This window comes from Pieris rapae, chromosome 3 (assembly GCF_905147795.1).
Source record: "Pieris rapae chromosome 3, ilPieRapa1.1, whole genome shotgun sequence".
In the NCBI taxonomy this organism is placed as follows: domain Eukaryota; kingdom Metazoa; phylum Arthropoda; class Insecta; order Lepidoptera; family Pieridae; genus Pieris; species Pieris rapae.
Window position 1 is genome coordinate 6,079,257 of NC_059511.1, and position 25,921 is coordinate 6,105,177.

General features: G+C 32.4%; 1 protein-coding gene across 6 annotated transcripts; it reads right to left on the reverse strand.

The window, feature by feature from the left end:
* LOC110993222 (phosphatidylinositol 4-kinase alpha) lies at positions 1-25,921 on the reverse strand. Of its 6 annotated transcripts, none has more exons than XM_022259383.2 (39): positions 25,720-25,921; positions 25,002-25,212; positions 24,090-24,811; positions 23,816-23,929; positions 23,359-23,536; positions 22,775-22,828; positions 22,321-22,421; positions 22,097-22,241; positions 21,303-21,495; positions 20,701-20,811; positions 20,459-20,632; positions 19,734-19,944; positions 19,111-19,222; positions 18,843-18,854; positions 17,915-18,188; positions 17,622-17,723; positions 17,153-17,354; positions 16,612-16,749; positions 16,283-16,387; positions 15,690-15,881; positions 14,590-14,809; positions 14,210-14,410; positions 12,555-12,687; positions 12,042-12,116; positions 11,109-11,338; positions 9,881-10,008; positions 9,237-9,383; positions 8,808-8,989; positions 8,179-8,308; positions 7,293-7,472; positions 6,998-7,118; positions 6,303-6,493; positions 5,871-5,937; positions 5,344-5,465; positions 4,554-4,742; positions 4,198-4,320; positions 3,094-3,217; positions 2,303-2,462; positions 1-2,188 (listed from the first exon to the last, which is right to left on the reverse strand). In XM_022259383.2, exons 1-39 carry the CDS (start codon positions 25,801-25,803, stop codon positions 1,963-1,965), a joined length of 6,384 nt encoding a protein of 2,127 aa, XP_022115075.1. In that variant the 5' UTR covers positions 25,804-25,921; the 3' UTR covers positions 1-1,962. The 6 variants fall into 6 exon arrangements, with proteins under 6 accessions (XP_022115075.1, XP_022115074.1, XP_022115080.1 ...); XM_022259382.2 differs by having other exon boundaries at positions 21,303-21,501; XM_022259388.2 differs by lacking the exon at positions 22,775-22,828 and having other exon boundaries at positions 21,303-21,501.

A 25,921-nucleotide genomic window follows, 5' to 3' on the forward strand; every position in this document is an offset into this window, starting at 1 on the left:
TGTCCTTTACCATATATAATTTAATACCAACAACAATTTACTAAACATTTATATGAGGAATGTCCGAAACATTAATATTGGTATACACAGCGGCAACCCTGTTACACATTTATTTATACCAATGACAATAAATCACTTAAACAGTTATATGGTAACAATAAACACGATTCAATCACGAAACAACAAATTAAGAAAGGTAACAGGGCTGCCCACAATAAAATCTAAAAGACAAGATAAACGACTTAGGAATCAATATTACATTTACTAATTAGTAATTCTTATAATTTAATAGAATATCAACATGATCAACAATTGGAACTATAAATAATGTATCTACAAATAAATGGCGCCCTTAGCCTTCCTTATAAAATTATCTTTTTCTGGAAATCCTTAAATTTTGTGAAAATCGACACAAAAGTTTAGCAATCAAACCTATAAGCATACATTTCACATCTTAAATTATATAATAACCGTATGTTATCTTCGATGCCAATCACTGAATAAAATAACTATACATATATTTTTTGTAAAGGCATTAGATAAAAAAAGAAAGTTTTTTATCTTTAACATAAAAAGATCAGGGTATTGTCAATCCGCTGGAGTCCTGAATACTTAGAATAGATACTGATAAGATTTTTTTATATTTATCATTTATTATCTATGATGAATCCAACTTAGTTTCCTAAGATTTGCGTAAGTACGTACGATTTCGTAAACATTACAATCATCTTGAATATAATGAATCAAATATAGATAAAATAAAAAAAATTAAATAGCGAGGCGATAGTTCCACATGATTAAAGATTTAAAACTAGACTACACCCAGAATATATGCCCTAAACTTAAAAATAATTAAATTGAAGCCCTTTATGATTTTAAGTCCCTCTGATTTTAAGTCAATAAAAATAAACTATAATACTTTTTTGTTGTAATATTGGAATGATAAAAAAGTCCTACTTTGCCGATGTCAAAATTATGTAACTGTGTAACTGAACACTTAATCAGAAAGTTATTGAAAATAGGTTTTGTATTTATTATAAGAGATCTTTCAGTTGAAATCAGTTATTTTAATTTTACAGAAATTTGCAAACGATTTTGGTATGACATCAATACTACATCTGTCAAAGATTGTCGATAAAGCAATACAGTATTGAAGAATTTATATTAATATGAATATAACTAGTCTAGCCATAAATACTGTAACTATTTAACTTTTTCTCGAACTTTAATAAGTTTTTTTCGACTTTACCTTACTTTACATGGTTATAAACTGAGTTGTAACGTAAACAGAATTGCTGTGATTGCCTTTCTCGAGTTGGGCAAATTCAAGATACTCCAAATGTTTGAACCAACTGCATGTTAATGTCGTTGAAAAGTAGTCAGAGAGTTCATTGAATCTCTAGACAGTTCATTTAACCTAACCTAACCATTTACAAAAAAACAAAACACGAAATTTGAAAATAATCATGGTGGAATGGAAAAAAATCTCTTTGCCAAAATAACATAACTTATGGCTAGAGTAGGTATATAGGTACATGGTAGAACAGTCAAAGCTTACCTAAGTGATACCAAAACCTATTATTTCCATAAATCCTTTTAACTGTAAAGTAATCGTTAGAGGCGTGGAGCTGACCAATCGCCATAGCCAAATTAACTTTTTTGTTATTCTGCTTAAAAACAATTTTAACATGGTACCCAAATTCAAACAGTTGTATAAGGGTCAAATTTAACATTTCGTATTTATATTACATATTTTTTATTTTAAATCTCACGTCATTGTCTAGCCGCACAGACTAACATAAAACTAGTTCACAGATAATAGGACTTTTCTGATTTCTTCAAATCAAATATTCTTATAAACACTATTTAAGAACGGTTTATATTTATTTCATTTAGAGGTATTTCTTTCGTGGCCTTTTATAAGTACTAGTACCATAAAGTAATGTAGAAACCCATATGAATTTAATAAGGAATTTGGTTTTGGTAATACTGAATCATATCGTATGTTCTCGTTCTGAAATTAAGGAAGGAGTTTCTTATAACTGCTTGCATGTATGCGGCCGCCTCTTTCTCTGTTGAATTTGGCGCAAAGCGTGATCGTAGTTGGCGAATAGTTTGACCTCTGAAGCATGGTAACCCTGTATCTAGCATTAGCGATACCATAGATATTATTGCTTCTTGGTATGGCCTGAAATTATTTAAATATCAATATTATCGAAATATTATTTAATAAAACGAAATATTTTTTTGACAATTTTAGAAACGATTTAATCATAATTATTTCCTCTCCAATAATACATACCTAACAGCAAGGAACGCTTGTACACAAAGCTCACAGAACCATCGGAAGGCAGGTGCTTCCATTTTCCCACCCATCACCATAACCATTTCATCTGTCAATTTAATATCTGGCTCAAAGCCTAGATTTCCACCTGGTGAAGACTCAAACATGAAGCCGAAATCTGAAAAAGGGGTAATAGTTTTCGCTATTAATAATAATAGTTAAAGATAAATCAATCAAAACATCGTTTCAGTTAAGTACTCTCCTGACTTCTTCATCGCAGCGTTATCATAATTCTACAAGAAGAGACAAAGGTGGTTTAAAGTTTAAACCATATCTGTTGCCAGAGTTAGCATTTTTATTTGGAAATATACACCACGGGATCGAACACGATTAAACTTAATTTACAAATTCACGTTTTATGGAACTTATATTCTTTGGTTTACATAATAGACAATAATTAACTACAACCTTTTTAGAGGATTTATATTTTACAGACTTAAAACGGGAATTGAGTTGACTTCAACGGAATTAGCAATAAAAACTTCGGCGACATATTTAACATTAAATAACTTGATGTGATAGTTTTCCAGATACTATGTTTTCTGAAAACGCACAAAGGCACATTTATTAAAATTATGGTATAAGTGTATTTAAAGAAAATAAGTTTAAATAGTTTCTATGTCTAGAACTATAGTGTTTAAGACCTTATTTCTAAAAACCTATACATTTATACCCATTGCAACTTTTTATTTTATTCAGTCCCGTGTCAGTTTACAATTGTAATTCATAAACACATAAGAAATACTAACCAATGTGTATAATATGACCGTCGGTGTCCAACATGATATTGCCGTTGTGTCGATCTTTAATCTGCAAGAGAAATCCTATCACGCTGTACGCCGCCATTGAAGTCACAAAGCAACGCCGTGCCGCCTGAAAATTGTGCACGATTTTTAAATTAATAATAACAGTCGGGTGTCTATTTCACTAGTTTTGGCAGCGTGCTCATGTTTCGCTATGTTTACTGTCCAACTAAACGTTTGTTTTATCGTGAATACGTCTTTAAATTCGCTACCAATTCGGCGATTCAAAAACAAAGAAAAAATAACAGTATTTTGAGGTTATTTTCCTGAGTATCGAGAATGGCTTTACTTTAAAGTTGAAATATTGGTTTGAAAAGGTTCAATGTCCTATTAGAGTTTTCGTCGTCAAAATCTATTGTCTAAGCCCGTTACATAAACGTATTAACGTACAACGCATGACCGTATTACAGCCAAGCCACACCCCTTTTTTATTAATACTCATGTGAAGCATGACAATTGAAAGCTTTTTATAGAGTTTCTTGCCAGCACTGCGCCTTTGATTGATTATATAATTACTACACACACTATATATTGATTACTATGAGTGTGATGGGTTTAAATAGGTCAGAATCAAAAGAGGAGACCCCACAGCGTGACATATATTATAAAAAAATGCGTGAGTGGTGAAAATCAAGTAACATATTTAGTGAGAATCTAAAATACTAGTTGGTTTATCCGGTAACTGTCCGAAAAAAATGCGTGCCTACAAAGTACATATGTCCGAAGTGAAACTTCTTTGTAAATTAATTATTACTAACAATAGATATGATCATGACCAGTATATGATCACTCCATGTATATTTATATCTATATCCACACTGATTAAGTATAAATAAATAAAAAATCTGCGTTTACTGTACAAGACGTTATGCGTCAGAATTGTCATCTAAAGTTCTAATATGTAACTACTAAACAAATATATCAACCAATAGCGTTATTTCTTCTCGATCTCCTTTTTCACTCTCTCTTAATCTGTTTCAATCGCTCTCTCTCTTTTCTTCGACAAAAACGCTGCACATCGCTTCACTCCAAAAATATAGAAATACGTACCTGAAATTCTCTTGTAGTCTCATCGCCGTATGTAGCAATAAAGTATTCATACATTCCGATGTCTGTCTGTCTACCTAATTGATCTCTGGATCTTGCATTTGGCACACATTCAATCACACCACACTGGAAACGTGAAACTTTGTTTAATTACATATTTATTAAAACTATTATTTCTATATTGATACGAAACATTCAACAATGAACCTTAACATAGAAATAGAAAAATAGTTCCTCGTTAGAAATATCCGTTTTTTTGAGTATAAGTTTTTGCACAAAAGACTTTTTAAATTATTAAATATGACCAAATCATCGTATTATATTAGATATTTTTTTATAATTTCAAATATCCGACTCACCCCAGGCGCAGTGGCAACGACTTTATAAGGAAACAAATAGAGATTTAGCCCAACTTGTTGGAAGATATTCTTGAATAGGGATATAACTTGCAGTGCGAGCATGTCTTGTCGTACATCGTCGCCCACTTTGAATATAGCCGCTTGCCAGGTCTCCTGAGCTATCGATGTGTACCTGTCTTTACCTTCCTCCTGCGAAGGATTTGTGAACTGTGTTATTTTTATTTATTTATTTATTAACACTTCGTTGCATTACATAAAAGAAAAAAAAATTGAATATAAATTAATGAAAAGCAACTGGCGGCCTTATCGCTTTCGCGCGATTTCTTTCAGGCAACCACTGTGAGTAAAGAAGAAAAAACATACTTAACAGGAACAAAAAAAAATAAACTAAACTGATACAGGATACATAATTTTTTTTATAATCTTTTATTAAAAAAATCTTCTTACTTTTCACATACGCGAATTTATTTAATAATTTACCTAACTCTATTCTTCCACCGCTTGAGTGTGTAAATGTATTATCACTAACTTCGATTACTATTATAGAAGTTTGAAAGGGTTAATTTATAGTCCACATTCGAGAAGACGAATTTACTAAAACAGTGTTTTCCAACGCGGGCACATGCCCCACAGGGGGGCAATTTTATTGTTAAGGGGAGGTAATCGAAAGTTAGATAGAAGGGGTCTTCTTCTAATTGTCACAACTAGAACAAATTCTTTTGAAAATTGGCACATTTTCAGCCAAATTTTTTTTTGGTTGAAGTGAATTATTATTATGAAATGCACTTACAGTGGGTGGGTCCTCCCCAGAGGCAATGGCCATAGCAACAGTTTCCATCTCAGATATTCCATACTTTCTCACTCTGAACCGCGCTAAGTACGGCGCTTTAGCCGCACTTTGCATAGGGGTGCCTAAAAGGAAAATATATATAGTTAATATGTTCTTAATATTTTACCAACTTTATCCTAAGTGATATGTCTGTCTCATTCATTTTATATGATAAATTAGTTAAACAATATTTTATTATGGTCATATTGTTTCAAAGCAATTGATATTACGAATTACAGTCGAGACTTACCGCAAACCGTAAAAATACATTTTTTTTATAGAACATACGGGCAGGAGGCTCATCTGATGTTAAATGGTACTGCCGCCCATGGACACTCAATGACAGAGGGCTCGCGAGTGCGTTGCCTTATTTACTTTGGTATGGTTAAAAACATATTGTTGCACGAAATCTCTACCTTGAAACTTATCCTTGGCATAAGGTACCGATGAAGAGAATACAAATATGTTACTCATGTTGAAATACATACCGCTTTTATAGTCTATGTCAATGACCATAGAGTCGGGGTTTGATGGCAGATAACATCCGGGTTGCACCTGAAAATATTATTTTAATGATAAATTCAGTAAGTTATAGTTATTATTTGTAATGTATTTAGAATATATTTTTAAAATGAACAATTAACTAATAAGTGATTAAATCAAATCAAAATATCTTTATTCTTTATTTATAATTTTATAATTAAATTAATTGTAAATTTACATTTACTACCATTTCGCAAGTCAAGGGCGTACGTAGAGCGGGCAAGAAGAACTGGCAAGAAACTTTCCGCCACTTTTTTCAATCGCCAAGTTTTTAATACGATAATGTATAAATTAAAAACGAAGGTTGATGAATTGAAAAACCAAAACTATTTGACTAACACAAGAAAATATATCATATTGAAGTATAATTGGTTTACCTTAACATTTTTAAGGGCCTCCAAACAGGCTGCTTTTCTCTCAGCTCCTTTAGGATAAGGTCGTATGATTCCACTAATATTTGTTATTTGACTAAAGAAATCAAACTCCCTTTCATGGAATGCTTTAGCCGGTCCAGAAAGACAATCCACTATATTCTTGGTTAATGCTTCTAATATGTCGTATAATGCAGCTAAAAAAAATATTAAGATATACAAGTCACAATAAAAAAATTTGAAGCGAAGAAAGCAAATGCTGTATATTAAACGTATTCAGTAATTATTTATTCTTCACAATCATGTTTGTAGTGTTTGTTGCAACAATCAAATTGTACTTCTATTTTGCTAGATTTATAAGGCCCAGTCCAATTAATATATTTTATTAATATAATAAATAAAAATATATATATATAGAATATGGCAATATAGATGTATAAATAAGCATATAATTTCATATTGGATATAATGACACTAAGGTACAGTTAACGTTATCTTCAAACGCAATGCAAAAAGATTCCAGCAACGCAAAAATCAATGGTATATATTCGTCGTCCATATCCTTTACAAATTTTATATACTCCATTTTTGTTTGGTTGCTATTTTAAAAGACTTCTTGTAAAAATGCATTAAAATATCATTCTTAAACCGTCCCAGTAATTTTTTATATACATGAACAAAAGGGAATTGAAAAAACTCACTGTCTTTATTATGCATTTCTTCATCAGTGTACATATTCGTGTGCATGTTCCATATAAGTTGATGAGCGACAACTTGAGATTTCTTTGCCAATGATTTTATTAGTTCCGACACATAACCCATCTGAAAAAAATTGTAGTATCAGATTGCTATCATATGACACTATATGTACCAAAAAATAGAGTATTAGTATTATGGTTTAGAGTAGTGGGCTGTATTTATATGTCACTGGTTCCTATCCGGCTCGAAGGACCATTATTATCATTAAAAAGAAAAACATAAAAAGAAATTACTTACAGTATCATGACGTAATGCTTGTACTAACTGAGGTATGTACAGCAATACTGCCGAAGACGGGTAGGAGGTAAGTGTGGACACGGCCGCCTGAGCAGATAACGGATGTGGTGGATATTGCCGGCTGAAGTATGATAGAGCTTCAACAGGACTTACTCTCGCCCAGGTCACCATATGTACGAGCTGAAGATTAAATATATTATTTAAATTTAGAAGTCATATTGAAGACCAAAAAAAATTGATCACTGGGTTTTTCTCATGGTTCTTAAGCCCAAAATGTAAGGTCCATAAGAGTCGGGATTTATATAGGACTCATACGAGTGTCCACTCTGAATCCCTTACGTCCCTATGTACATTGCTAAAAAATAATATTAATACATTTGTATTCGAGCATGGATATGTTCATTTTAATTTGCTTAATTTAATATGCTGCATAAATGGACCTTCGCTAGCAACAATTAACGATTGAAAACTTTGTCTTTTCCACTGAATTTAACCGTAAAAGAACTTTAGTTAAAAGAGTAACATTTTAAGTATTTAAAGAACAACACCTTTTTAACGGATTGAAGTTATGTATTATTGTAAACTTATACTATTATATATTACGAAACGTCGGATACATTTAAAATTATGATTAAATAATTATAAGTTTACAATAATACATAACTTCAATCCGTTAAAAAAGTGTTTTTCTTTAAATGTGTAAAAGTTATGTTAATAAAAGACAATACTAACATTTGAAGTAAATATCTTAATCTACAGGTAAACTAAATAACATATTAAACCCACGACTTCCGACGTTCATAAAAAGATTTGTAGCTTTTTTTTAATTTTTTCCCAAAAAATAATGAAAGTTAGAGATTACAAGATTTTTTTAACAAGTAATTACCTCATGTGCATCATTGAGTAGAGTTTCAGTAGTGACGAGATATTTCAGAGCTTGAGGCACGTGGCACACCGACGTTGGATGTGATTGGACTTTACGCTTTATCTCTGAGACTATACTGTCGTTTTTCAACCTGGTTAAATATTAAAATGATTAACAAAATCAAAGTATCATAATTTTTTTTTATTTTTAAAAATACATTTAAGTAGTTTAAATAATGTTGGGGTTTAGTTTGTTGGTGAGGTTCTAGATTTAATATTACTTGTATAGAATCGTGTTTTTAAAGAATCCCATGGTATCTTGATTCCACCTAAATTTGGAGGGCCCTTACTGTGGGAACAACATACGAACACATGGTATCAAGGTGCACAACATGATTTATATTTATTTATAAGTCCTAAAACAACATATATGCTTAAGATATACAAGAAAATATGTCATCGCAAATTTTACACATATAAATTATATTGGAACATAAACATTAAACAAGCAACCACAAAATAAAAAATCAACGAGCGGGCCTTGTATAATGAAAAATTCATTCAAAATAATTTATACAAGAGTTAAAAAAAACATCAAAATTGAGGGCTAGTTCTTCGTCGAGCAAAGGGCCAATACAACAACGCACCTACCTTTCAGGTAAGAACACAGCCAAAGTTGGACTAATTTCCCAAGCCAATTTTGTGTAATCCCGCCACGTCCGTTCTGTATTGGGCTTAGACCTCCACGTTGTTATATTATCCTCACCCGGAATCGCTTGCTCGGGTCGACTGTGAGGATTATGCCATGTCACTAGGAACTCGATTTCTACTGCCTGAAAATATAGTTAGTATATTATATAATAAAACCGTGTACTTAAAAAAATATGATACGCAAGGTGAAAATAGGCATGGAGTTAGTATGTCCCATACATATAAACTCCAGGCCTACAGCGTCTTATCTCAAGACGTGCAGAACATATAGTCAACAAGTGATGACTTGACATGATAGATTAGATAAAACTTAGACAAAAGCCAAATAAACCAAGCCAATAAACTTGCCATAGACTATTACTAACATACCATCAACTCCAGGATAAGGTTTCGTTTTCGAACATAATCTTTCACGAAGGGATCCTGTGACTTAGCTGGCGGCTTAACACTTCTATTTGACCGTTTTCCGGCGATGCTGCCCGCACCACTACTCAACGTCGTTGTCGACATCGGAACCTGGATAATGTTTATTATTTAAATTCTTAAAGGTTATCATCTATGGTTCCATGTAGAATCTAATATATTTATATCAGTTTGTATAGAGTGAAGTGGATTCTTTTAGAATTCTTCTGCTTTAATAATATCAACTGAAGAAAGTAATTTATAAAAATTCAAGCAATCTTGGCCTAATGGCTTCAGCTTGAGACTCATCCCGTACGATCGATCCTATAGATTGACAAATCAATGGATTGATTAAGGAGGGTCTGGTACGCATCTCTGGAACCATCCAGAGAAACATAGACTCTTCTTTCATTTAACATATACTTAATGTTGACTTAATTTTCTATCAAAATCGTGGACAAACATACAAACTTACGAAATTTAAGACATGTACTTGGAAGTGTTATTCATACTCAAATTTCATTCAAATCTAAGAATATGCCATAGTAAGTTCAATTTACATATCTGATGTAGTCAAATAACTATAGACAAACTATTAAAATAATACTTACAGTGTTTATCCAGCCTGTTGTCTGTCGATTTCCAATATCATTACTGTTCACTGAAGATCTGTTGTCTGTGGGTGAAGTTGATGTATAGAGGCTCTGGCTGCTCGGTCCATGCATAAGTTCAAAGTCAGCTGAAAACAAATAAATAAAAATTTAATATTTTGGATTTGATTTTACTATAACACGTCAAATTCTAAAACGTCACAGGGCTTGCGTATACGTAAACGTGCAGAACTTTTATGAATAAAGAAATTTTTATTTAAGGATTTTGAACGAATGTTTTAAAAATTGACCGTTTTGTAAGTTTTATATTAAAGTGCGTACACGTCTACGTACTGAACTACGTACAAAGTCTTTTAAGCAGTTTTTAGATACACTGTAGCGAGGCTCTGGCATCCTAGCTTGTACCTGTGTTAAGGTAGCCAGTTCCTTCCGAACAGCATGAACTCATATATTTGTAGAGCATAACGTAAGTTGTCTGATGGCATGCAAGCCCTGTTAAAGAGTTTTCACTTAATTTTAGACTAAACGCCCAAAATCCAAAAAAGACATTTGCAACTAATCAAAATTAACAGAATGCAACAAGCCAGTCAAGTCAAACATTCTTAGATTATTGCTATCGTCGACTTAATACTAGAACCTCATTATTTACTCAATAACTTTCATGTTTAAAGAAAAAAACTTTTTTGCCGGATTGATTCTATGTATTATTTTAAACTTATTAAACATAATTTTAAATTTATCAGACGTTTCACGTGCTTTACAGCGGGCGTGGTACGTTGCCTGAAGACAAGAGGTGTTGAATGTCAAAAAAGTATCACAGCTGTAGCAGAAGTTGTATTATCTGTATTTATTTCCCCGGAGTTGGTATCGGCTAAAAGATTAAGGGTTTCTGCAGATACTGCCCACGGCGTCCTCCATTTTAGCGGATTGTTTGTATTGAGATTTTAAAAGACTAACTTTTATGCTACATAGCTACTTATAATATGAAACAAATACAAAAATGCGTACGTTGATCAAGTAACTCATATCTAGTTAACATTATTAATGTATTAGAAATCTTTTTTTTGGAAAAAATATATTTTAGGTACGTTGCTCTCAGCCACTGCTCTCGCAATAGTTTATTATATACCCACTTGTTATAAATGTTACATGTTATATATAAGTTATTGAGTCAAATTGGATTTGACAACCTGAAATATTTAATTATACCGTACTACAAAACAATTACCTCCAATATCACTGCTCTTCAAGTATTTTTTGTCGGAATGCATCAGTTGCCAGAATTTAATAAGAGAAATGATGTCTTCTCTCAACTCCCTGGAACCTTTTGAAGGGCATTGGAGGCCTCGACAAAAGTAGTCGAGGCAAGCGCTATAAACTCTTTCCCTTAGGATATTCCGGGCAAGAGATCGAGGCAGAATATCGCCTTGCAGTAGGGACAGACCGCACGATAGAAGTCTGAAAATATTACTAACTTTAGCTAAAATCGCTAACATTAAAAAAACATGTGTATGTACACGCGTTAGAAGTTATACTTCATATACGTAATACGTACAAGATAAAAATCTTTAAAAAATATATCTTTTGCCCTATTCTACGTTTGTAGAAGAAACGACACTAACAATAAAACAATGGTATTTAATAAATTGAAAGTTTTATTATAACGCATTATCTAGTTAAATAAAAGTTTATCTAAATATTACAAAAACATTTTTTTCTTCATAATTTAAGAAATGGGCATTTTTTATTTTTAAATCTCGACTATGGTAACTTCAGGGTGTCGGTTTTTTGTGACAGTGTGCTCGCGCATTGTAAAAATTTACTCTTATCATTTTTCCCTAACACGTCAATAGAAGTATAACTTAATTTTTTTTTATTACTGGTCATCATTATGTCTACTTAAAATTGAAACGAATATATCCTTACTAACAATGTAAATCCATTATTTATAATATTGATACCATCAATATGATGTATAGTTATTGTATCTTATATAGTACAAGAGATAAATGATTTTGAAAGACACTGTCCATGGACATCTACGATGACAGAAGTGAATTAAGTGGACGTTGCTGGCCTTTTAACTATTGGCAGACAGGAACAAACGCGAATGGAAGAAAATTATAATTTTAAATATCCTTCATAATTATCACAAACTCACTTGAATCGTACTCCAACTGCATCGACATGTCTATTTATGTGATCTCGTACATCACCCACTGTAATTGGCAGAGTTCTGAAATATAATATCATTTAGAAATATTTATTACTATTACTAAAATATATAAAAAAACAATCTGAAAGAATTTAGATATCGATTTTTCAAACGCGTTGTAATCGCGTAAATAAATAAATTTGTAAATGTAATTCTCTATTTTCTTGAATTTGTAAGATTAGCTTTTTAGTTTTAGTTAGTTATTATAATATATATAGTTACTAATAGATTAAGGTTCTATATTTTAATATAAATTTATTTTGTTTTTTATATAACTTCTGCACTTCTTGCACCCATCATTTTTTTTTATTTTTTTCTATTCTTACTAGGGTTGCCTGGAAGAGATCGCTTGTTAGCGATAAGGCCGCCCGTTGCATCCCTTGTAATTTATATATACTGTGTTATTTGTATTTCTTTAGCAACGAAGTGTAAATAAATAAATAAATAAATAACATTCACCTATGCAAAAGACTGGCCAGCATCTCCACTTTCTCCAGACTGTTGTATTTAGCCGTTTCTGCCACTTCACACAAGTACCGCACCCACACTGCGTGCGGAGCTACGAATGGTGGACGCGGTTCTAATTTGGCACCTGAAATTTTTTTTTTCGTAGGCAGTAATTTTCTCATATTTTAACTGTGGCCATACAATAGTACATTTCATTACAAGTGCGGAAAGCCTGTCATTGCAACGAGTGCCGACGAATGTCTACCCGAGCCGAGGCGCAGCCGAAGGTGAGGGTTGACAGTCGAAACAAGTTGCAATGACGGTACCGCACGTGTACTGAACGACTATTTTTAATACAGTTGCGAAAAAATTAAGCAATTTAATTAAACTATTTGCTTTTTTTCTCCTCTCTCTACGGAATAAATTCGTTGCACGTAGATATGTAGCGACTTATATGTTTCCGGTAAACTGTTCTCCAAAGCATTTTGTGCAATTATACTGCGTTCGGGTGGTATTCATTCAAATAAAATATCGTCGAAATTACTCATTTTGTGCAACTAATAACTCAACTCGAAAGAACATTTTTGGAAAATGGCGCCAACCGCAAAGAATATGAGCAAAGCTTGTGTTTTCTTTTCTTCACCCATTCTGGGTAGGCAAAGGGAACTTGGCCCATACAGCCAATTCTTCAGTAGACTATTTTTATCTATTTTATTGAAAGAAAATCAAATCTAATTCAATGAATCCAATCATTAAATCTGATATTGAAACAAATAGTAGCTTCTTTTTAAAATATTTGCATGAATCATAAAAACTTCTGTGATTTTTTTAGTAAAAACTTCATGGTTAGTTTTTTCTTTTTAATATTTTTTTTATTGATATGAAATAAAATAAACCTAACCTAACTTATTGAATCCCATTATTCGTAAACTTTTTAAAAATACGTAATTGCATATATTATAAAATTCTTTTTAATATTTTTTTTAATTGATATGAAATGAAAAGAAACCTAACCGAACTTATTGAATCCAATTATTATAATATTTAGAAATCATATATCATAAAAACTTCTATGAATCTTTTTAATAAAACCTTCGTGGTTGGTTTTTTCTTTTTAATACACATTGTTTTGACAGTTGGCAAAGAAAACGCACGAGTGCGGGAATGGCAAAGAAAAAGCACGAGTGTGTAATAGCCCACTTTCCGAACGCTATACCTCCCTGCAATATGCCACTTTTTGAGCAACTGTATTAAAAATGTTTAAAAAAACTTGTAAAATCTTGCAAATAAAGATTGCCACTGTGCATTGTAGTTTCGTTAGTATTTCATTTATTTTAATAGAACATATATTTCAAGGAACCAATAATTTAGAACAAAAGGCAAATGTTCTTAAAAAATAATCATTTAGAATTTTGGTTTACTGTTTTCATATGAGACCTATAATTTAGATAAACAAATAAGTATTTGTTCAAAGAAAATTTTAAAAATCGAATAAAAATTATATATATATATATATATTTCTGTATTTACTAAACTAGCGTATACTATTATGAGTACGCTACGGAAGTAAAGGTAATTTTAATTAGATACACGTTAAAGTTAGAGTTATTACATTCGGTCTATGTTTGAATAGAAGATTGGTAATTAAAAACAGTAATAAATAATACCTTCATAGGCTGCAAGTGGACTGATCTCCGTGACTTGCTTGGCAAAGAGACCCATTTTTCTATCAACGGTGCTTTGCCAAGCCGCGAATATTTCCTGCACAAGCCTCAACTCCAAATCCGGTCTGGACGTTGTCAGCCATTGCCAACACTCCACTGCTGACGTCACGGCATCTTCCGTGAAGATGTCCACTTGTGACCAGGCTATGTAAATAAAAGCGGTCGGATTATACAATAAACTATAATTTCTTTTATAATTAACTATTACTTTCCCTTTGAGACATGTACCGAGGTGTCGTTTGTTCAAATAAATAATCATAATGTTTACAGTAATCTAATAAATTCTATCTTTATATAAAATATCTATGAATGAGATAACTCACCAACACTATGCAATAAAGCCCGGGCTGTTGACGACGCGGAACCAGCGCCCGTAGAGAACGTCGTTGCATGTACTAGAAGTGCCGTGCAGCGCCACAGAGCAATCCTGTGGGCTGTTTCACTACCACTAGAACACGCCTCTTTCAATGTTGTGAGTAATCGACTCCCAACGCGCCATAAGGCCGCTTCTCCACCGCCTTCCGCTGACACTGAACCCGCGACCTTAACAGCGTAAAAACGAGGCAATAATTAATAATAATGAGTTAAAATATACGTAACATTTTTTTAATAAATACAAACATATTTAACTACGCATAAAAATCGTATGTTTGAATATGTATAAATCGATTTTCTTACTTAATTTTGGGCAAAATAATATGAATTTTAGGCTTCGTTCACACGACATTATCCTGCACGTTTTATTTGTATTCGTTTTTTTAACGTACAATCACCCGGGTGTTCACACGGTAGATTTTCTTTCGTGTAAAAAACGAATAGCCGCAGTCTTCACACAGTTGTGATTGTGAATAGACGTCAGTGATGGATCCACGCTTGGTTGTTCTTTTATATTGGTACAATCGAAGGTGCTAACGGTTTCGCCACCGACAGAGCAGAAGGTTTTGGGTACATCCTATAAATGAAGAAAGAGGGCGTACTAAACTAAAAAATGTTGCTATTCGATAAAAAACGTATAAACATCGTGCCGTGTGAACGAGACAGAACTATACCATGTGCCACTGCAAGCCGAATACGTAAAAGTTCATTCGATTTGCTTGACAAGTCCGTTGAGTATTCGTTTAAACGTATAAACGGTGTGCGATTTTTTGCAGTACAAGCGACATGTGAATGGTTCTATAGAGAATGTATGTGCCACTATTAATACGTTAAGACGGATACTGCAAAAAAACGTGCAGTAGCCTTACCATAATATACAAAATCATAAATAAAAAAAATCAGGTTTCATAAGTTATTAATCAACGGGCGGCCTATTAGTTAATTAGATAATTAGGAACAAAGAACACAAAAAACATGTAACTGTTTAAAAAAATTAACCATAAAATGGTTCTGAGACTATATAGAACCTGCCAATCACGCAACTCACCTCTCCAACATAGCGGCTCCGTTGCGATACAACAGCGAGTAATGCTGCCGAATCCTGCGTGACACAAGGCGGTCGTTTGTCTAACGCCGCTCGTGGTAGGGGGGCTGACATTCTATTGAGACCGGCTGCGCCTAGTAAGGCATTTATTGCAAGGGCTAGTCCACAGTGATGCCAGAGGGTCGAATTGGGAACCTGAAAAACATATATTACGGTCCTTTATTATCCGAAAATTTATATAAATCGAACTATTGTAAGTTGTTAAGCGCCTAATCTCATACCTAACCCACTGTTTTGCTGTAGTTTTTGCTTAACGATAAGCAAAACTACTAGTTTTTTTATATTACTTTATATGTTTTTATTGTATTTTAATTTTTTGTAACATTAACGTTGACGAAAAGATATCTTGATAGATACTGTAAATATAGTATTACGTATAACATGGTTCACGCTTGCATGTAATATCTGTTTCTGAAATAAAAAATATGGAATATTTACATGGTATTTCCTACAACATTAATCAAATAAGCCTTATACCCCGCAGAGACAAAATATTAATATTCTTTAATGTCTTCATAAATAATAATTCAAATTACCTGATTCAAATATTCCTGCAAATGTGACCTCGTTGACTGCGGCGCCCATTTCATGGCCTCTTGTACGATCCCGTGACATCTGTCTGCGAAGTCTTTTACGATACTCTGTAACGTTTAATTACACATTACATATGTATACAATTTTTTTTTTGTATGTGATTTAGAAAGACCGAATGCATTACTATGTTTTCGTTAGTGATATTGTATAAAATTTTGAGTTATTTTGTATATAAGTTATGTGAATTATTGTGGTCCTATATATTTTTTTTCGTTAATGACGAATCTTAAAAATTGTACTACTCTGAATCTTACCCAGAGTTATTTTTTACCTCTCTCCCTTCCAGCGTATCTTGGAGTTGCAAAGTGAAGTCAGTATCAGGAACTTTCAGTAGCGGCGTCTCTTGATTCTCATCCAGGTCCAAACTGAAGCTCAGTACTTGTAATATATCTAACATCGACCAAAGTACCTATATAAAAAAGGATGTTAATTTATGTCAGTCTAATAGTCAAACACAGGTGTCTAATATATTATTAGGTAATTATAACTTTAAACCATTACGTTAGTACGAAAAAAGATGCTAGCTAGTAAATTATATTTTGCGTATTATTTAACTCTCAACCCAACTCCAGTGTTCAAATCTTTATTTCTCGCTTGATGAAAGAAAACATGTGGAGGTTACCACGTATAGCGTTAAGACCGCCCCGTAAGTCATAAATATATTGTGATTTGATATGTAAAATAATTATAAGTTTACAATAATCAATAAGAATCTCTAAACCTTACCAGGAGACCCAAAAATCTGTCTTTGAAACAATAAAAATAACTTCTTCACTGAAGTTAAGAAACTATAACGTTTATTTAAATTTTACCCGACAATTCCATAATAGATGTGGAAATCTATCAACAAGCCCAGCCAACCACTTATCAGCGACTCTCCTTATTTGTTTGTGTATGTGATTGAAATTGACTAGCAAAAATTGCGCGTGCAACTCCAATTCCCTTTCGCGAGATTCATCTTTAACCTTTGCCGACATTACATCCAAGAATTTCTGAAATACTTTATCACCAACGCTAAAAAAATAATATTCTATTAGAATCTTTGACCTATACCTATAAATGAATAATTATTTTAAATCAGTTTAGTAGTTCCTATAGATATACTACAGACTTTCGATTACTTACAGTATTTAAAAAAAATATTACTATTTTAAAATATTTGTGTAGATGTCAAAGTTAATGTGCATATTAACACAAACAAAATTTGATAAATCAAATTAAAAAAAACTAAATAAAATCTTTATTATATAGTATATAATACATAATATAGTTATAACATACCTGGCAACACATTGCCACATACCGCTCTTTTCTTTCTGTAGTGCTGTATCACTCAAATATTCAATAATTGGTTGTAAACTTGGTTCTGGTGAATTGGATACCCTAAAATAAAAAGTCTTACAAAACCCATGTTCGTATAAAGAATTATTTTATTAACTCACACTACTATGTGAAATTTCATTAATAATCTACAATCCCTAATACAAGGTTTATTACAATAGTACTCCAGAAACTTTAAATGATCTGAACTTTGACTTGTCAATAATGGGTAACGGTACATAAACCAAATATACCTTAAGGATTCCAGCCAATATACGCTGAGTAGATACATACACGGCGCAAACGTCAACTTATTAACAATCACTGTAACATCCGGTTGATGATCTAACAGATTCAAAATCTGCGTTTTCAATTCTTGCAATTCATTCATTGACACCGAGTCATTTCTGACAGCTGACGTGTACTGATACGTTCGCATTTCGGAACGTAAAGACGTTTGAGAGACAAGATAAGGTGATTTGGCCGCTATCTCTTTTACTCCCGCATACCATTCTTGCGGCCATAGACCTACAGAAAACTTTAGTTAAAACTTTTCTCTCTCAAATATTGTGAACTTTTATTACATGCTTATGCATAATTAGTATTAGGCAACAATGAAAAACTCACATAAGATATTTCTGTACAAAAAAATCAAAAGCACACCCATTCATATTCGTTAATTGAACTAATGACAAATTTAATATTTAATGTTATTTAAAACAATGCAGTTTTTATCCTTATAAAACGACTATGAACGAGAAGCACTATGCTATTTTGGATATATATATAGTTGTATTTAACTAATTGTTTTAGTTAAAAAAAAATATTAGTTTATAATAGAAATAAAAAAAGTCTAAAATACAACTTGGCTAGACACGAACATTTCATTTTCTCATCAATTCATTTGAAGTTTAATGAAGCGCTCAATGTCCTTACCTTTGAAAACAGCTAAACTTAGAGAAAGCGAAAACACAATCAACTATCCTATATTGCAATGATAGAAGACACGCATACTACATTCAAAAATCTATATTACAAAAATGCTGCGAATATTCCAGATATCTTTAAAGTAACCACTTGGAAGCCAATCCCCTCGCCTCCTTCAAAACTTAAAACTACATGAACAACAACACAACCAAAAGACATGGATTCTAAAACAACTCTACAAGCATGTTTACTCACGCTTTCGCATAGCTACAGGATTGGCCATAGAAGAGACAACAATAAAAATTTCAGTATAGACAAATAATTTCAAGATGGCGGACGAGTAAAATTAAACAAAGAAAGATTTTTGGGTAGCTTGGAAATCCTTAATTTTACTCGTCCACATACCATAGAGCACAGGTCATGTGCATATGTTTAATGGAAAGTGCTTTTACTCTATAGATAGTTGAGTTGAAATTCGAGCAATTAAAACAATTTTTTAATATAAAAATAAATTTCTATTCACCTGATTCAGCTGCTGTAAATCCCATTACTACGCAGTATAGCCAAAAGTCTTTGAAAAGTTTATGCAATCGAGGTTTTGGGTTTCTTATTGGCGGCAATCGTTTGACTAGAACCTGTAAGAGACAACCAGTGTGTGTCACGGAGCGCTATTTACGTTTTCCATACAATAATTATAGCTTCATGTTATATACGTTACAAATGACAAAAAATAAATCTTACAAAGATGAAGATATTATTGAAGTGAAACTTCTTTAGGCGCATGAGGGTATTTTTTTACGGATGAAACGTCACGAAGATGTGCAGCGTTTTTGTCGAGAACGATTGAGTCCGATTGAGAGAGAGTGAGAAAGGGAGCTCGAGAAAATTATACGCTATTGCTTGATGTATCTGTTAAGTAGTTACATATTAGAACTATAGATGGCAATTCTGTCACATTCTTGTGCAGTAAACGCAGATGATGCGTAAACAGTGTGAATATAGATATACAAATAAATGGAGTGATCATATACTGGTACATGATCATTTATTGGGACTTTTACCATAGTAATAATTAATTTACAAAGAAGTTTCACTTCTGACATGTGTACTTTGTACGCCCGCACTTTTTTAATATTAGATTCTTACCGCTATAACTGGAATAAGCACACCCAAATTGCCAGCACTTCCTGACGCTTTTAAAACCGGCGCTGGTGAACGATCCGTAGCCCTTTCCCCTCCGAGGCCAAGTTGAACGAACAATTCCAATAGACGTATCAATAGTTCATGTCGAGCGTTTGTCCCTCTTACATTTGCTGCTATATTCGCAAGAGCGTTCAAAACCGCACCGGACACATGTCTAAAAGTATTTAAAAGTTTTAAAAGGATACTTTTTCTACATACAATGAAATTAGCATTGAAATTGTATAGAATTTGGTAAAAAAAAAAGATTTTTTTTAAGTTAAATTATCTTAAGTCCTCTTTAATTATCCTAAGTTAAATTATGGATCATCATAGTGAATGTATGCATTTATTACTTTAACAGATTGAATGCTTAAACAATGAACACAAAGCAATAGCCGGACACCAAAACTTTTTATTTTTGATTAAGTTAATATGAATGCTTCAAAATGTACATCTAAAGAGAATGTGAAGCTAAAGAGCTAGGGATGGCAATGGTTGAAAAAAAATAAACGGAACGCAAGCGCGGATCCGAGTGGGCGATACCGCTACTATGAACCCGCTAAACTCGGATCCGAGAAAAGTGCACTTAATGTTAAGGTGTATTTTTCAATGCCCATTACTGAATTATCAGCATTGGTACTCTACCTAATGCGATTTGCATGAGCTTGTTAAAAATTGTATAACCTTACCGATACTGTTTCCTGTCATCAGTATGTTGGTAAGAAGCGCTGGCTGCCTCCACCGTGATAACAGTGAACATTCGCATGATTTCATCGTGTGCTGGACCTTCGGGACTCGCTAGGGCCATACACCCGAGCTGGTCCACTATTAACGTGTCCAAGGAAGACGGTGATCGGCATAACCTAACATAAAAAAAATGTCAAACTTTTGAATTCGGAACGACAATTTTTATAATGCATTAAAAACTCACCGTTGTTGGAAGAATTGTAATATTGTTTCTGTAGTTTTTGGTGTATCTTTTAACGCAACTGCTACATGGCCCAGCATTATCACAATATTTGTGCTGATTAACGAGGATTCACTGAAAAATATAAAAACTGATGATTTAATACATTTCATTGGTTTTTATTTAAGTTTTGTCACTTTCACAAATAAAGATGAATATTAACGGCCGGTTTACACATGCCTCCGTTTTATCGTGTACGTTTTTTTTTCGTCGATGGCGTTTGTTGTATGAGCGACTTCACACATGGCCCAGTATTCTGTATACAGTATAAAATATCGTTACGTAAAAAAATTACATTCCGTTTTGGACGACGGAATAGTAATAATATACGGATACGTAGAATTTTAACGGATAGATACATCCTTGTAGAATAGCAGCTGCGAGTTTTCTGTTGACACATCGTATCTAGTAATGACGGATGCGTTGAACGTTATAAATTTATGACGTATTACCGTTATAGAGTTTTAATGTATTCTGGTCGTGTAAAATGTTTTTTGGCTGTTGCTGCTACACAAACACTCTAAAATAATTTAGTTATAAAAAATGCATCAAAATTATAACATTACCTATCACTAGTTTCAGCGGTGAACAGTCTATTACTGACGGAACCAACAAGCGCGGGAACACAAAATGGATCCACAGATAATGCAGCATCCAGAGCAACACACAAATTCTCTATAGCTGCATCTCGAAGCTTCTCAAAGGGAGTTGACTTTGTGGGTGCACCCGTATCCTTTACTCCAGGTTCTTTGGTTTGAACTGAAACTTAAAATATTTATTTTAGCAAACACCGTTTCTTAAGTGATTTCTAACATCGAAATCAATAGAAAAATTAATAGAGACTGCAAACGCTTTTGATAATGAGTGTCAAAGCAGCAATGTTATAAAAAAAAATAAAAGGTAAAATTTTTGAAACGTCTTTCATGAAACGTCACGAAGATGTGCAGCTTTTTCCTCAAAGAAAAAGGGGGATCGAGATAAAATACTCGATATCGGTTGATGTTTTTGTTTAGTAGTTACATATTAGAACTCTAGATGGCAATTCTATTGCATACTGTGTGTGCAGTAAATGCAGAATTTTATTTATTTATATTATCATTGGCACATTGTATAAACAGTGTGAATATAGATATAAAAATACATGAAGTGATCATATACTGGTCATGATCATCTATTGTTAGTAATAATTAATTTACAAACAAAGTTTTACTTCTGACATGTGTACTTTGTATGCACGCACTTTTTTTCTAAGTAAAAGACTCAATTTACCAGATTAACCAACTAGTACATTAGACTTAGATTCTCACTAAAAAGGTTACTTGATTTTATGGTCCACTGAAACTTAAAGTTAGGAATGTACCTTTTATATGATCTTTCCCAGATCTCTCTAGTTCCAGTTTGTGGAGTTTAAACAGTATGGGAGATGGAGTGACGAGAAAATCTCGGAGACAGTAAATTGAAGTATTAGCTATAGTTGGAAATTTAGTTGCCAATTTACCAAGACCCTGTAACAAATTTAGTATTTCATTGCAGAATTAAAATGTGAAGTAGGTATTTTATACATAGTGTTCCTGTGGCATTTACCTCTAAGCAAACCATGAGCAATGGCATATGCGCTAAAATTAGTTTATGATTATGATTGGAATTAATTTTCTCCGTCAATCGACCACAAAGTGAATCCGCTCCTGGAAATATACAATAGATTTTTTTAAGTCTCCATAACAATGGTGATTTTACAAAACTTCAATTACAAATTCAAAAAGTGTGCTCTTGATACGAAAAAGTGAAATCATAACAAAAGAAATGCAAATAAATAGGAAATGATTGGTTTGTTAGTATTTTTAAATTGCTGAAAAACAATACTGATGAATTGGGATATTGTGATTTATTTCCTAAATCTAAAAAAAAACACAAGAAAGCATTATATATGTCGTAAGTTTTGTCACATCGGTCACAACACAATACTGGAATCTACATCCTCAATATCAGATAAGGATTGTTTTAGTCACTAGGGAAAACTCACTCCTAAAAATTATACCTATTAATATTGTAAGAGCATTTATAAGGGCTGGCACGTCATAGTCGTCATCCACTGTTATAACCAATAAAATATATTTTAAGAAGCTACATATGTATAGGAGAAATGAAAATGTCAGATTTAACAGAGACGTACGGAACTTTTTCATATGTTTGTGAAACAGTTAAAGTATTTATAACACTTCTGGTTTATAAGCCTCAAATATCTAGATGTTTTGATCCTTTCACTCACAGATAAATTTGAAAATAAAAATGTACATGTAAATAGCTTAACTATACAAAGCTTATAGTTTGTGGATAAGACTGCTTCTAAAAATAATGTAATTACTGTGCTACATAAAATTTGAAATAAATTGAGAACAGATTTATGAAGGGCAAAAAGAAAATTATGACATTAAGATCAATCGTTTTCAAAATATTTGGTCTGTAATTTTTTAATAGAATTACATATTTTTAATATATAAATTATATATACATAAGATACTTTTAAGAAATAATCCAATTCCATAATATCAAACTTCCAAGTATCAAATCAATGACTCTCCACAGTTTTAAACAAGATCAAGCAACTATCAAAATATTTACCTGTCTCATCTCCAATAGCCCATACTAACAGATCAACGCAGGCTGAATTAGCCATAACATTGACTTTAAACTTATTCACAGTAGCAAAGTTTGTTTCTCTATCCTCCTTCTCAGAAGCATCATGGTGCCTACTCTGTAACTCCGTTTGACCACTTAGGAACAAACACTTAACAAATTCCTGCAAAATATATATTAAAACGATTTATTTTATTTTTACTAAAAAGGTTATAATCTGTATTTCATTCCTATAAGAAATACATTGTCTATTTAAGTAATAACAGTTCTTAAAATAGATCAGTAAGAAATTAATTTAATTGAAGCTATTGACCAAATTGACACCAATCAGCCTGGTGCAGATTGGTGTCAATTTGCATAAAAAAGCTAATATTACTTTTTCAAGTTTTAATATACACATAAATTAGAACTATAAATTATATTGAAAAAATATAAGCAATACCTGTACATCCTTAGTAAATGGTCCTGGTAGGTCTTTTTGGTTTTGTAGAATATCACGTAGCAATGTTACCATGACTAGATTCAATGTTTCAGAAAATGACTTATATGGAAATACCTGTAATGTCAATTTCAAATTAAAAATCATTTATTCATGTAGGTAACATTATGTTCACTTATGAATAGCTGCTATAATAATGATAGTAAACTATTAACCTATCATTGAAGGCTTAAAATTATGCCAGAAAGCTAAATAAGCCAGATTACATAAGACTTACTTGAATTTGTCCTGATGCATGAATATCTTCTGCTTCCTCATCCAAAAATGATAATAAATCTCTTGTCAACAACTTCTTTGCCAATGATAAAATTGACTGTAGATATGTTACATAAAATGGGACACCAATCCTCTTTTCTGGAGATTCAGGAAATCTCATGTATGGAAACTGGTTAAAACTAGATCCAAACTTATGAAAGAAATATGTAGTTGGGTCATAAGGTACTGAGTGATAGCTTTGTAATGAACTTCTCTTTAGAGTTCCACGACCACTGTCAACTGTATCTGAACCATTCTCTATTATTGTCTCTGTATTTGGATTTAAATTTCCAGATAAAGATCGAGGAATAATTGGTCGGAATTGGTTAAATCGTCTCTTCTTATCTAATGTAGCATATTCAAAGTTAGGTTCTGGTTCTTTAGATCGAACGGGACTGCTGGGTTGTGGGAATAATCTGCATAGTAAAGATGGTTCAACAGTTGGATATCTACCCATAGACCTTGCAAGTCCTATAAGAATTGGCACTGTACTCTTACATAACTGAAGTTTTGATGTATTATTGTAATCTTTACTTTCGAAACAGGTGATTACAATTTTAGTGAGATTTGACATAAGCTCTATTTGAGCAGTGACAATTTCTTCACGTAGAGATGGGTTTTTTGATGCAACATCTGAGAGAAGTGTATTTAAACAAAAGCTAAATTTCTCAGACATAGGGATCCCTTAAAACAAACATAAAAACATGTATTATCACTATTTAATGGTTTCCTAGATTAATGAGAAACATATAATTAATAATTACTTTTACATCAAAGCAAAATATACAAAGAATTATTAAGATTTCAAATGGCCTTGAAATTGCCAATAAAATGTGGCAACTTAGATTTGAAATACTATATATTGCATACTCACGATCACCAGACTTAATTCGACACATAGGTTCCTGGAATTGTGCATTTGTAAGACATTTTAATACTTTTAGAAAATAAGGCAAAAGTTTTTCTTGATGTTGCAATCCACTCTGAAGGAAGTAAAGACCAAGTGCTATGCTAGCTTCCTGACTCCTTGGAGTTACCACAAATGGTGAGCTGACTTGAGGACATAACATAAATAATGTGTTCACCTGGAAGTAGAATTTACACATCAGCTGCAATAAGTTGCCTTATGTCACCTAGTAACATAACTTTTTCTAAAATAAAAAAATTATGAGCTTACTTTAAATTAGAATTTAACTTTTTTTTACCTCTACTATTGAATAATGCATAAATTGCAAATATATATTTTTTACATTTATCAATATGAATTGAATTTTACTGTTTAAACTTAATGTGATATTTGTTTAGTATCGTATTTAGTAACTTTAATATTGTATTTAATAAATGTAATAATCACGAAGGTAGATAACCTTCGTCCTCGATATTGAAATCACATTATGTTTAATATTTTTTTACCTAAATCTAACTATAATGCTTATGTCATAATTAGGTGAGGTCATATATTCTAGAAATGAACCAAACAAGGTAATAAAGTGTACATGTTGTGATTAGTTTTATTACTGTATAATGAAGGAATCAGTCAGACATGTATTTGCAATACCTAATAAACAATATTACAAAATAAAATACAATACCTTCTCCCAAGGTGTTGGATTCAAGGAGGAAAGACATCTCGCTAAGTGTTGGACTGTCTGCCTAAAGAAATCGTTTTCGTCCATTTCTCTTAGCTGTATTTAAACTCGTTCTGATATAATATACATATCTAATTCATGAAATTAGAAAATATTAAATCATCGTACTATCGTAGTAGTTTCTTTTTTCTCGCACAAATCACTA